The sequence below is a fragment of the Balaenoptera physalus genome (assembly GCF_965194825.1).
Source record: "Balaenoptera physalus genome assembly, chromosome: 2".
Lineage (NCBI taxonomy): Eukaryota > Metazoa > Chordata > Mammalia > Artiodactyla > Balaenopteridae > Balaenoptera > Balaenoptera physalus.
Window position 1 is genome coordinate 68,402,930 of NC_138883.1, and position 14,791 is coordinate 68,417,720.

The following is a 14,791-nucleotide window of genomic DNA, read 5'->3' on the forward strand; positions in this document are numbered from 1 at the left end:
ATAGTCTACAGGGATATGCCTGAGAGTTGTCCCCGGTCGACAGAAGCCTGCCTGTTTGGAAACGCCTAGGAGCATATGCCTTCTCCCCAGGGCCATCCTGGAGACTGTGCTTTATTGATATAAGGTCTGGGCCTTTATCTCAAGGTGGGACAACTTTATGATGCTGTTCCTGACCCAGAGCTTCTTGAAGAATCAGACCGAAGCTGAACTACTGAACTTACATCTTTGTCTATATTCTTGCTGCCCACACTGTATGTTAGGTTTCACTTGAACACATTCCCTCAATAAATCACTTGCACAAGAATCCTTGTCTCTTAGGCTCTGCTTTTAAGAAACCCACCCTCAGAAATTTTCTTCTGTGTTCTCATAGCTCCTTTCACTTTGTATCAAATACCTCCTATCATATCATTTATTTTTATTTATTTATTTTTGGGCTGCGTTGGGTCTTTGTTGCTGAGCGCAGGCTTTCTTTAGTTGCGGCAAGCAGGGGCTACTCTTCGTTGTGGTATGCGGGTTTCTCATTGCGGTGGCTTCTCTTGTTGCGGAGCACGGGCTCTAGAGCACAGGCTTAGTAGTTGTGGCGCACGGGCTTAGTTGCTCTGCGGCATGTAGGATCTTCCCGGACCAGGGCTCGAACCTGTGTCGCTTGCATTGGCAGGTGGATTCTTAACCACTGCACCACCAGGGAAGTCCCTATCATATCATTTAATACTTTGCATTTATCTTCATTACTAACTATGAGCTCCAGGAGGAATTTGTCTCTGGGTCTCTATTATCTAAAACAATTCCTGACAGACTACATGAAAGCATATTGAATCAACTGAACAAACAACTGAGCAAATGAGTAAATAGTCATTATTGTAGGGTTTGCCAAATCTGGGCTAGACTACGCTTTGAATCTTTTCATCTTAATTAGAAAAAAAATTCAAGATAATTACTGTGGCTGATCAATAGTTTCAATGTATGTAATTCTCAATTGAATGTAATTTCCAAGTAATAATAAGGTGTTTTTCTTCATTTTTAGCTCTATACCTGAAGGTGGCGAAATTCAACTGATCAAATTGTGCTGGTCTCAGGAGCTACCAATTGCTCACTCTGTGATGGAAGGACTATACCATACTCCTGCAGCACAGAGGAAATCCTCTAGGGTAAATAAATTGTTTTTTTACAATTTCTTCTGATGGTAAAATTCCACTAGGCTTTTTCCAATGGGGAAATCCCTTGAGCTTTTCTTTTGATTTATTTAGGAAACAATGGTTCCTGCCTCTTCCAAAATAGTTTAGGCAAACATATCAAAAGGAACAAACAGTTCTAAACAAAGGTTTGCAAATTTTCTTCATATTTCCTCTGTGCAGATTTATAGATGTCTTATTGGAAAATCTCAGAGACTTTAGTTAGCAAAGCTTCCCATGTGGGATATTTCCTGTTTGTTCCTTCGGATTCACTCCTCATTTTCCCACCCTTCTATGTGACCCTAGGAGTCTGACCTGTTTGGACTGCATCAGTGGTAGAATATTTTTCATCATTAGTGAGCATAAATACTTTTCACATACTTATTGGATATGTGTATTTTATTGATAATCTGTTCATGACCTTATTCCATAGGGATGTTTATCTTTATCTTAATGATTTCTAAGTTATTTTTATGTTAGGATTATTAATCCATTGTCTTACATATATGTTACATTATCCCTAGTTTTCTGCTTATCTTTCAATCTTTTCAAACAGTACCTGAATCTTTATTTTTATATTCTTTAGTGGTTTGTGTGTTTCATATCTGACTTAGATATCCATGAAAAATTCTGGTTATGAGTCAAATAAATGGAGGATCCCTAATAATATTTAGCTGCTATGCTTAATGCCTGTTGTTGTAGAGGGTTACTGAAAATAACTTCTAGCTTGGACACTAGAAGACAGAAGAACATCAGATTTCTTTAATTTGTCTATTGTAGAATAGATCATATTCATTGATTTTCTTTTGAAAATTCTTCCTTCTATTTTATTTGGAGCTATCTAGTTGCAGAGCTTCCCAGTTACTTTGTGGAGGTTGGAGGCAAGCGCACCTATGCAATTCCTCAAGCATTTCATTCCCTAATCCAAGGATTACTAGCAACTTTTCGGGTCACTCAGTAAATGGGCCAGTGTGGAATATGTTGCTTCTAAATTCCAAAGAGGCCCACTAGGCATTGTGTCTCTTTTTCGGTTGTGCCATAACTTACCCTTAATCTTAGAAGGCACATCTCAACATGCCCTACAGTACTGAAGCCCTAGAAATTTCACTGAAGTAGAAGGTCCCTGAATTTTTGTCAGATTTATTTCCCACCCTCTGACACACAAATGTCTTACCCATAATTCTAGAGTAGTTTTTATTTCTTCCTCACTAGGTTCAGTCAGCATAATGTTATCAATATAATAGACCAGAGTGATTTCTTATGGAAAGGAAAGGCAGTCAAGATTCCTGAAAACTAAATTATGACAAAGGATTGGAGAGTTGATATACCTCTAAGGCAGGACAGAGAAGTTGTATTGTTGGCCTTGCCAGCTGAAAGCAAACTGCTTCTGGTGGTCTTTATTGACAGGTATCAGAAAAAGCATTTGCCAGATCAATAGCTATATACCAGGTACCAGGGGATGTATTAATTTGCTCAAACAATGAAACCCCAACTGATATAGCCATTGCAATTTTAGTACTTATTCAGTTAAACCTAAAATAATCCACTGTCTTTTCCAAGATCCCTGTCTTCTTCACAGATCAAATAGGAAAGTTGAATGCAGATGTGGTGGGAATCACCACACCTGCATCTTTCGAGTCATTGATAGTGGTACTAATCTCTGCATTCTCTCCAGGAGTGTGGTATTGCTTTTGGTTTACTATTTTCCTAGGCAGAGGCAGTTCTAATGGCTTCCAATTGGCCTTTCCCACCATAATAGCCTTCTCACCACAGATCAGAGAACCAAAATGGGAAATCTCTCAGCTGCTAAGTATGCTTATTCAAATTATGCATTCTACAACTGGAGAAATAACCACAGGATGGATTTGGGGACCCACTGGCCCCACTGTGAGTCAGACCTGAGCTAAAATTACATTGATCACGTGACCTCCATAAGCCCCCTACTATAACTGGTGGACCACAGTGATGCTTTAGGTCACCTGGAATCAGTGTCAGTTCAGAGCCAGTGTTCAGTAGTCCCAGAAAGGTCTGATTATTTCCTTTACCCCAGCATACTGTTATCCTAGTAAAAGGCCATAGACCCCTTTGGAGGAGGACTGAAATACAGATTAGCAGTATAAATTTCTGGCAGTGTACCAGGGTCTTTCCTTAAGAGAGCCTCCCTTGCATTTAAAGGGTTCCAGGTCTGTAAACTGGCTCAAGTCTGGGAACGGATTGAGGGGCTGTGACTCTCTCTTTTTATATTCAAGTTAGACTTTAATTCACTTAACATAGAATTTTTCTGCTTATACAGATCAAGTAAGTATTTAGTAGGCTTGCTATTTAGTTCACATTTAGGTATATACCATGATCAGCTAGTGAATACTGCTTGAGGCAGACTATTCTAACTGCTGCTTTGACTCTGCTGTCCACTGCAGTAACCATACTCACTTTTCTTTTGGCAGTTGAGTGATGCCATTTGGACCCTGCCACTCTGGGATTCAGTTACTCTCTTGCATTTAGGTTTCCCAATTCAATGACTGCAGTTCCCAATGTAAGGTCTGGCTTGCAGAGACAAGCAAGCAACAGAGCACTTCAAGGCTGTTGGAACTCCCCTCACAAATTGATTCCTCATAGTTGTGATAAAAAGTGTATCTTCTGGACTATCCCAGGGTGGGTGAGTAGGTCTTAAGTGACAAATCCACTCTAACATTTCAGTCTCCCTAAGCCTTTGAATCCCTTCCTCTACAGTAAAGCAAGGTCGGTCCAGCATTTCCAACTTGCTCACTGTGGGCCACCTTTTGGTCCATGTTTTAGCCAATCAACCAACCAAATTGTTAGCTCCCTTTCTAACTCCCCAAGATGCAAAATGAAATGCAGAATCACTGCTTAGTCAGTCCATATTAATGAATTTGGCCTGATCCAACTTTATATTCCTGATACCATTATCCCACATCCTTACTATCCATTCCCACACATGTTCTCCAAATTTCTGTCTGTACAAATTGGAAAATTCAGGTTCTTTTTTTTTTTTTTTTTTTGGAGTATATTGCACATCCTCATGGGTCACACTTTCTACCTCGGCCTTAGGGACCTATTGGGTCTTTAGCCTGGTTGTAGGTCTGGAAGCACAGAGGAGTGGGGGACAATCAGCATTGTGTTGCGTGGCATCTGCCTCAGGGTAGGCCATTACTCTTTCATCAGGCATGGCGGGGTTAATCCCCCTCAGATGGGGGTGGAGAGGCTGCTTCTACTGGAGGTTCCACTGGGGTTGAAAAGACCTCTTCCATTGTGAGTAGAGAGGCTGCTTCCATTGGCAAAATGATTCATCAGAATTTAGGGGCTCAGTGTCTGTAGCTTCAGCAAGGGCTTTCCATGTGTCCTCATTCCACTTTTCAGGATCCCAGTGCCTTCCCAATCAGTGCCCTTTAATAGTAGACACCTTACCAGGCTGGGAGTGCAACATGCCTTGTAATTCAGCCAGCTGCAGGTTGAGATTCTGCTTTTGATTTTCAGCATTTTCAGCCCTGCAGCTATAGGAGCACACATAGAGCTTTCAGGTCATTTATGTGGCTCTTGAACTGGGAATGTGAATCCCTGAGCTCATTCTTTTCTTCTCCCACTTTGTCCACCGGTGTTAGGAGCAATGAGTTACTCTCCTTATACTTGTTAGTTTGACAGAAATGTTCAAAAGTATCATGTACACAGACACTTAGATCCTTGCTTCTTGTAAGTGGTTGTTTAGGAGTCTCCAGTGGTGATATTTTGCTTATCTCTGTTGCCAGAGGTTGCCTGATCATGAACTATCAGTGCTTTCTTTACTACTGGAAATGGAGTCTTTAGCATCTTTAAACCTAATCAAATTAGAAAGCCAATTCCAGGAACCCCAGAACCAATTCAGAAAACTCATTCTTATAATTCTATTCCTCTAGAATCACTGTTGGTAAAATCTGTTTTAGAGTTCCCCAGAGAAACAGAACCAGTAGGATAGAGATAGAGAGGGAGATAAAGATGGAGGTAGAGGTACAGCTAGAACTAGAGTGAGAGTGATAGTGAGAGCAAGAGAGAGAGAGATTGAGAATGAGAGAGATTTATTATAAGGAATCAGCTCACATGATTATGGAGGTTGGTAAATCTTAGATCTGCAGGGTTAATCAGCATGATGGAGGCTCAGGAGAGCCAGTGGTTTAGTTTCAGTCTCAGTCTGAAGGTCTGAGAGCCTGATGGTGTTGTTCTAGGTCAAAGTCCAGAAGGCTTGAGACCCAAGAAGAGCTGATGTTTCAGTTCGAGTCCAAAGGCAGAAAAAAGCCAATATCCCAGTCCTCAGACTCTCAAAAAGAACTGTTTTACTCATGGGAGGGTCAGCCTTTTTGTTCTAGTCAGCCTTCAACTGATTGAATGAGGCCCATCCACTTTAGGGAGAGCAATCTGCTTCACTCAGTCTACTGATTTAAATGTTAATCTCATCCAGAACTCTCTTCATAGAAATATCCAGAACAGTGTTGACTAAGTATCTGGGTACCCTGTGGCCCAGTCAAGTTACCACATAAAATTAATCATCATACCAGACTTCTCCCCCCCAAAAAAAGGCCTTAATCTTTAATACCAAGTATTACCACTCCAACTTGTATGTTATGTTTGTTGGGTATTTAAATCTCAATTTGTTCGTTTCCTCCTCCCCAAATTAATCATTATTATTCCTGTTATTTAATGAAGTCAGTACTTTTTTAGATTTATCTACTTTTTACCAATTTATTTGCTCACCTTCCCTTTTTTCATCTCAATCCTTCTTTACCAATTCAATATTCTTTTTCATGAAGAATATTCATTAGCAATTCCTTCAGTGATAGTCTATTGATAGTAAATACAATTCATTTTTATTTGTGAAATGCCTATTTTGATCTCATTCTTAAATGATGTTAAATGAGCACAATATATCCATTTTTATGAGAATTTAAAATTTTCTCAGCTCATCGAAGAGGGTAATTTACTTTCTTCCCTTTTTCATATTGCTGCTGAGAAACGTCTATGTCTAATTGTTGATTCTGGTCTGCCTCTTCTCTTGGCTTGGTTTAAAAATCATTTATTTGCCTTTGCTGCTTTAGAGACTGCTTGGGATTTATAAGATTTCTTGAATCTGAGGACTGGAGTGTTTTATAACTTCTGGAAAATTCTCAGCCATTCTTTTAATAGATAGGCTTTTCACCATTCTCTCTATATTCTCCCCTGAAATTACTTTTGAATATATGTGTGACTTTCTCATTTTACCTCATGTCTCTTAACCTCTCTTTTTTGTATTTTTCCATTTCCTTGGTCTCTCTGTGTTTCTTCAAATTTATCCTTCTATTCACTAATTCTATCTTTAGCCATATCTAATCCCTTTTTAAAAAATTTCAGTGACTAAATTTTTTATTTCTAAAAGTTATTTTTCATTTTTTTTTCCAATTTGCCTGGTCCAATTTTTTCATTAGTAATAATTTTGCATTATGTTTTAAAATTATAGGAAACAAAACAGTTAACTGGAATCAGATATAAAGAAACTGAACATCCTTTGTGGAGAAAAGGGAACTCTTATGCACTTTTGGTGGGATTGTAAATTGGTGTAGCCACTGTGGAAAAAAGTATGGAGGTTCCTCAAAAAATTAAAAATAGGACTGTCATATGATTCAGCAATTTTACTTCTGGGTATCTATCTGGAGAAAACAAAAACACTAATTCAAAAGATAACATGCAAAGCAATGTCCATTGCAGCATTATTTACAATAGGCAAGATACGGAAGCAATCTAAATGTCCATTAATAGAAGAATGGATAAAGAAGATGTGGTATATATATGTATAAATATATATATATATGTGTGTAATATTACTCAGCCATAAAAAATGAGATTTTGCCATTTGCGACAACATGGATGGATATAGAGAATATTATGCTAATCGAAATAAGTCAGATAAAGACGAATACCATATTTTCTCACTTTTATGTGGAATCTAAAAAAACAAAACAAACAAAACAGTATGAAAAGAGACTCATAGATAACAGAGAACAAATGGGTTGTTTACAGAGGGGAGGAAGGTGGGTTGGGAGCAAAATAGGGGAAGGGGATTAAGAGGTACAAACATCCAGTTATAAAATAAATAAGCCACAGGGATGTAATATACAGCATAAGGAATATGGTCAATAATATTATAATAACTTTGTACAGGGACAGATGGTTACTAGACTTATTGTGGTGATCATTTCATAACGTAGGCAAATGTCAAATCACTCTGTAATACACCTGAAACTAACATAATATTGTACATTAACTATATTTCAATTAATTTTTTTAAATAAAAAAGAGAATGAACATTCTTAAAGCAAACACACAAGTGCCTTTTAAATTCTTTTAAACAACAATGGATTTATACTATATGATGCTTTTGTAACTAGCTTTTTTATAAGAAAATTTGGAGATCTTTATATATCAGCATATATAGATAGACCTAACCTTTTTTAATTGCTGCAAAGTATTCAATTATATGCATTGTTGATAGTATTGTGTTACTTTCTTAGACTTTTGAGTCCTTCCTCTATTTATTTTAGTCAGTTTAAACGCACTTATTTTTTTTAGTGTGTTTCAGTCTTATTACCTAAAGCTCCCAGGGTCTTATTCTGCTGTTTGCTTTTTCTGTGGATGCAAATTTTTTATAGACGTTTTTTTCCTACCTAGGTCCCAGGTCACCTCAACAAGGTTTCTCTCATTTCACTTTGCCAGTAGATGACTTTTTCCCTAGCTACCCTTGCCCTGAGGACATAGCCCTTCATGTGTCCTGGACTTATATATGTGTCTTTGAGGGGAGGGTTTGCTAGTCCAACTCCCCAACTCAAGCAGTTCCAGTGCTTTGGTTTTTGGTCCATAATGTTCATTAAATTCCTTTCAATCACAAGAGTGACTAATATGCCCCACCCTCTCAAGCTGCCAAACTATCAGCATCAGTTCACTAATCTGGTTTTCAATTTTCTCTTTGCTTTTAGCCCCTGGAGATTTTACAACTTCTCTGTGAGTTTGACTATGCATTTTCAACAATGTTTGTTATGTTATTATCTCATAAGTGTTTGCTGCTGAAGATTTTCAGGGTCTCTAATAGTCTGTAATGTTGCTAGACACAGAAGTCCTACTGTTTTATCACTCAGCCTTAGAAATGCCTGGGTGCTGCTTGTCTCTGAAACTCTCTAACTCTGAATTCCTTGTCTTCATGTGTTCTTATTGATATATATTTAAGTAAAGTGGGGCTAATTTAGGTCTGAAAATTTGACATGGGTTAGTAATCGCCTTGTTTGAATTTCAAAGTAAAAATGAACATGCCTAATGAACAATGCCAAGGACATATCTGGCAAATATCTTTATTCTTCCTCACCTCCTTCCCTTCTCTCACACGACGAAAGCTCAAGCTCCCTGTTTCAATTTCAAGTCCAATATCAATTTTATAATTACATTCGAGGCAGTGCAAGGTAGTAGAAATAATAGTGACTACAGTGAAACAACCTGAATTATAGTTTAAGTTCTACCACTAAATTGTATGCCCTTGAATTAAATTATTCTACCTTTTAGTGCCACTGTTAATCTGTATGAAACCCTCAAGCTCTATCTATGATCATGTAATTCTAGAGCTTATTACTTCTAAGAATTACTTCTAGCCACCAAAAGTATAGAATGATTAAAAGATGGAAGGTTTTATGTTTTTACGTTTTTTAAATTATAATTTTTAAAGGCATTCATAAAAACTGAACGAAAGGGTAATTCTTAGTTTCTGGGGTTTTCCCATATATCAGGAGAAAGTGGTCATTAGATACATTATATTAAAATTATTGAGGGTAAGAAAATAGACTGATATGATTTCAATAGGAAAAGTCTAGGCATCCGAACATGTAAGTGTCTAGGTTACATGTAGGGCTGGAGCTAACTATTCTGACCCAGAGCATAATTGAAGGAATTAAATATAGTCACAAAGCATGTAATTAAACAACTGACTATGGTGTTTCATTCTTTGCAGTAATTCGACATTTCGTCTACAGTGTCAGTTTATCCTGTCTTCTCCCCCGTTTACTCTTACCCCTACTCACACAACCCACTGAAGCCCAGAAATAGACAGAAGTCACTAGAGAAGGTCTCAGAATCCTGACTCCCTCAATCCTAAAAGCTATTTGTAATAGTTAGGAATTATATACACATATTTCTATGGTCAGAGCACTTCCTTTAATAAAAATGCTGGGAAGGAAATGAGTAGATCTTTTTGCTCGTGGCCTTTTAGTACTTTTGACATTTCAGAGGTGAATCTCTCTTGCGATTTTGCCGACTCAAATTTATATGGGTTCCTTCTGTACTTTCACCAGCGGTTAATGGGATTATTTTATCTTTAATTTTCTTTAACAGTAGTAAAGGAACTCCAAACCTGTGGTATGATTTCCTCAAAAAGCACTGATAGCATTTTTTAGACTTGCTCTCTGGAGGCCTTAGTTGATAGTAGGGAAATGTACCTCCCATAGACTTCCAGTAGATGGCAGGTACAGTATTTCAAACCTCTCATAACATGAAAAAATCCAATAGCTCAATGCGTAAATATAGATTGTTATTGTGTTTTAAATCTCAAGAGCAATAAAAAGAAAGAGTAAAACTTTTGTTTATGGATCTAGTATCATATTACCATATAAGTATCTTCTTATTTTTGTCTTCTACTAAAAATACAAATGCAACAAATGAAAATATGTCTTTATCAGGGAATGCCTGCAATTCCAGATTGCAAATTAAGCATTTAAATGTTGAATAATATAATCACCATGTTATAGTTGTTAATTAAAGTGCTTAGTGAACAAAGATACATTTAGCAATTTTTAAATATAAATTTTGGGGGATGAGAAACTATTGTTTTACAGCAATTATAGTTTAATAGGCTTCCATTTTACACTATTTATTCAGGTTTTTTTTACAGATTCGTAGATGGCAGAAGTACAGACATAGATAGATAAATACATACATATGTACATACATACAGACAGACAGATTTCTCAATCTGTTCCTTTGTTTTCTTTGACTAATTAATCCCATAGTGTTTCCTTCAGCTTACTATAGAAATGACTATCTACAGTGTATTTGGAAAGAAATTCCTCTCTACTATCTATGGTAAGAAACAAAGAACGTTTAAGCTGGCCCCTTATAGATGGGAAATGAGCACTCGGTCAGACCATATATCACCTGATTAGTGAGACAGATGTTTGTTCTGGGAAGCATGACTGTGAAAGCTGCAAAATATTCCATTATACATTCAGATACACACTTTCATTAAAAATATGTCCAGGTGTGACACAGCTAAGGTTCCCAGGACTTTCTGAAATATTTTTTATTAACTCAGTAAAATACTTTCAAAGGATTTAAAAATAGTTTTAGCTTCAACATATATCTTGAATTCCTTATAAATTTATCATATTTGTATTATACAGAAGATGTTCAAGGTGACTTGTTTGAATGAAACTCAGCCAAAGTAGATTTTGGGCTATTTACTTGATTTTCCCAACTTTAATACTGTATGTTTTACTTATTTTGTTTATTTTCTGTCCTTCCCTTGAAATTATAAGCAAAGGTTTCAAATTTTATTTTATAGTTTTATTCATTACTGAATCCACAACATTTAGAACAATGCCTGTCACTTAGTGGATACTTAGTACATAAGTGCATAAGTGTAGACTAAGTGAATGAATGGATTTACTTTATATGGTTAGGTCGCAGGATAAAAGAAAATAATGAACAGCAGTCACTCGATGAATGTTGGATTGGCTCAGTTTCCCTTTTCTCTCTCTCCTGTCTACTATAGCACACTAGAAACCTTGGAGTCATCTTTGACTCTTATTTTCCTTCATCACACTGGATTAGATCATTATTTTCAAAATCTTGTCTTCTTAACATGTGGTTTACAGATTAGCAGTGTGGGTATTACCTGGGAGATTGTTAGAAAGTCAGAATTCTGGGCCTTAGCCCAGAACTACTGAATAATAGTTTGCATTTTTAAGAAGATTCTCAGGCAATTCATGCATACAGTAAAGTTTGAGAAGTACTGATCGAAGTCTGTTTCTTCTCCCACGTCTTAGATTTTTCCCCTCTCTGTAATCACCATCAGAGAGAAAACATCTTCCAAGTTAGTTTACTTGCCTCTGAACTGTACAGTATACCACAACCAGATTTAACTTTTTACACAAACATTTGGTCACAATACACCTCTGCTTAAGGATCTACAACTCTTCCTTTTGCCTAGTTACAGGAAGTCCAGGTAACTCCTCTTCTGTAATTCATGCCTCTCCATCATCCGGCACCACCTTCCCAACCCAGTATCATCTCTTATCACAATTTATTCTTCCGTTGGATTTCTGCAGCTTCTACAGTCATTCCTGGCTACTTTGTCTCTTAATCTAGAACACATTTTTTTTTAACCAAACTTTTTATCTAATCAAACTCTACTCATCGTTCAATGTTTAACACAAAGAACTATGCCTCCAAGATCTTCCCTCCTTGCTAGAGCCCACATGGATTTCTCCGTTGTCTACTGCACATAATTATGCCACCTAATGCTCATTGTGGAATAAGCTGCATTGTTTTGGAGAGTTTTGTTATATGTGAAGGTCTTGTTTCCCTAATAAGATTTTAAGTTAATCAAAAGCAGAAAGTTTATCTTTTTATTTCTTTGGTATCACTCATAAGTGATTTAGAAACTTAAGTAAATGCTTATGTTCCATTTTAAACTAGTCAACTTTTAGGTCTCTCTGGGTTTCCAGTAATACAAAACAAAGCCAGTTGGCTTAAGCATTAAGAAGTATCTCACAGACTCAAAGGGCAGAAGTTCAGTAGAGCCTCAGAAGGTACAGGAGCTAGAGCGTGCAAAGCTGTGTAGAAATCTTTCACCACTCACATCCCTTTTCCTTCTGCCTGGTCTGTTAATTTACACATATCTGCTTCATTCTTCTCTTCTTTCTCTCTGCGTATTTGCTGTCTCTGCTTCTCTGATCTGCATGGAAGGCAGATCACACTCACCAGTAGCTCTGTCTTTGAGCCTACATATTTCAGGACTCAAAGACATTGACTCAGGCTCCTCTCACCCCAATCTCAAATTCCTGATTAGTCCAGCTTAGACCCATCCAGTCAATCAGTGTCAGAAAGGGAAATCATTGCTGCCAGGGCTTCAATGTTCTTGTGATTAACAGTTAATATGGAGAGAGGAGAATCATAACTTAGGAAATTATTCCAAGTTTGTACATTATAGCCAGGTAAAATAGAATCTTAGCCCATGTCTATTTAGGTCAGATGAGAAGAAAGCTTTTTTCCCTCAGCAAGTACAGAAAATATAATTAATTCAACAGTATAGCCTTCTCTTTTCTCAAAATCTTCCATGATAACTTTTGTTTAGTCATTTGATCAGTAAGATAGATGTTTCACTCTCTACTTCAACAGCGCTGTAGCAGAAGAGTTTTCCAGGAGTTATCTTGCCATCCTGCTTTTATTCAGGAAAGGCTGCATTTTTCAAAGCTCTCTAGGGTTGAAAATCTTTCAGTTCCAGTTAAGAATCTATTGTACAATTCCAGTAACCCTAAATATACACTTCTGCTACTTAAAAAACAAAGGTGGCAGAAATAGTTCTGTTCACAAAAAATGCTGTAGGAAGATTTTTATAATCATTAGAAGTTTAAAATAGGTGAACTCTGTTCTTTCTGACTTACACACACACACACACACACACACACTGAGGCCACTGAATCTATGTGAAAAAGAAACAAGAGCAGAGGTAAACCCTGAAGTGTGGACTTTTTTATTCACTAACTTTTTTATTAACTAACAAACCCTAAAGTGTAGTCTTTTGACTACAGTAATTATGATTTGAAACTGTAGTCAAAAGAAATATTTGGGCATGATGAAAATGTTCTAAAATTAGATTATGGTGATGGTTATATAACTCTGTAAATATACCAAACGACACTGGATTATATGCTTTAAATGGGTGAACTTCACAGTATAAAATTATAACTCAATAAAGCTATTAAAATACATTGCATAAGATTAAAAACCAAATTTAAAGAAACCTGAAAAGCACACGTACAATGTTGTTTAGATCACTGTTTGGACACTAAAAATGTCACTTAGTATGTGTGACTCATCATTTTGGTAATGTATGATTATAAGCAAAATCGTTGAGCTGGTTTTAGGTTATTGAATATTTGAATAAGGTGAATTATTAAATAAAGACTAGAGATATAGGAAAATTATAGTTGTGCCATTGTAATGGGTGGTATAAATGAAGCAATTCATTTGTAGCAAATGACTTGTAGTTTTCATTTAAGTGATATATGAATAAAGCTAAGTATAAGGTTGAGGAGCAGTAGGTTGTCACTATCTGGATATTCACTTGAAGGTCGAATATCAGGGAACATTGAGCTAATCATAAAAACAAGCTCTTCAAGAAGAATTATATGCAGGTTTTTTGTGTATGAATTATCCTGAATAACCAGCTACCTTGAATTTGGTTGATTGATTATTCAGTTTTTCATTTCACTTTGCTCACATAGTGTCAACTTTGTTTCAGTAATCAGCACTCATAGACTAAGAGAAAAAGACCTTAACATTGGCACTTAACTTAATGCTTCAGTGAAGCTCTAACAAGACTGTTACACTGGGTCTCTCTCTGGATCATTAAGCAGATCATACAACCTTTAATTCCAGTTATCAGTGTAGGCAAATGAAAAATCTTGCAGACAAATGTAAAAGAAAACTAAGTGTCACTCACTGTCCTGCAAAATGTCTTCTAGTGTACAGTGTAGTGGTGCCTTGTTCTCATGCCATGTTCTTCAACTCTGTAAACCGATTTTCTGTTTTCTCATTGTTCGCTGGAGATAATCCTGGATTTAGTGATTTCCTGTGCCTTCTGATAGCATAACCCCTAATTGTCACCCACTACTGCTTTCTCAGCAGGTCCCTCTACATTTTTCTTCCTTCCTCCATCACTTTGAAGAGCAAGCCATATTTACTTGTATGCTACAGCCTGTATTTCTTACATGTCTACTTTATCAGTTTCTATGGATCATGCTATCTGTCTTCATTTGTTCCTTCAATGGCCAATTCTCTGTAGTCAGTCAGTTCACTGACTATAAGGGCCAAATTCCTCTGTGATCAAGAAAAATGTGATGCCTGTAAAAATTTATTCAAATACTGTATTTATGGAGCTATTTTTTATTGTAGCTTTATTTTTAATTGTTTAAAACTAGAACAGAAACGAAGAACCCAGTAAAAGAGATAAATAAATTGTGTTATAGTCATACAATGGGATACTATACAGCAATGAAAAAGAATGTATGCCTTTCACACACAGGATCATTGTGTACAGGCATACTATTAAGTGAAAGATGATTCCATTTACATGAAGTTTTAAAAGAGTCAAAACTCAGCTATGAAGATAGAAGTAAAAGAGATGTACTGTTTTTCCATTGGGTAATAAGGGCAAAGGGACATGAGGGATGTTTCTGGGTTGCTATTTTAATATTCTATGTCGTGATCTTGGCAGAGGTTTCACAGGTGTATCACTTTGTAAAACTCACTGAGCTGTACACTTGACTTAATATTTG

The 14,791-nt window shown here is 36.7% G+C and overlaps 1 protein-coding gene and 1 long non-coding RNA gene across 4 annotated transcripts in view; one reads left to right on the forward strand and one right to left on the reverse strand.

Moving 5' to 3' along the window:
• Positions 1-14,791, reverse strand: part of LOC309656174 — an 822,990-nt gene that overhangs the window by 348,157 nt on the left and 460,042 nt on the right. The window lies entirely within an intron of this gene.
• The window catches only part of PRKD1 (protein kinase D1), a 466,527-nt gene that overhangs the window by 59,854 nt on the left and 391,882 nt on the right, over positions 1-14,791 (forward strand). For all 3 annotated transcript variants that reach the window (XM_082452100.1, XM_082452099.1, XM_082452098.1), the window contains one exon: positions 1,025-1,148. In XM_082452100.1, coding sequence (XP_082308226.1) covers positions 1,101-1,148 — 48 coding nt within the window. In that variant the 5' untranslated portion in view covers positions 1,025-1,100. The remainder of the gene's footprint in view (positions 1-1,024; positions 1,149-14,791) is intronic.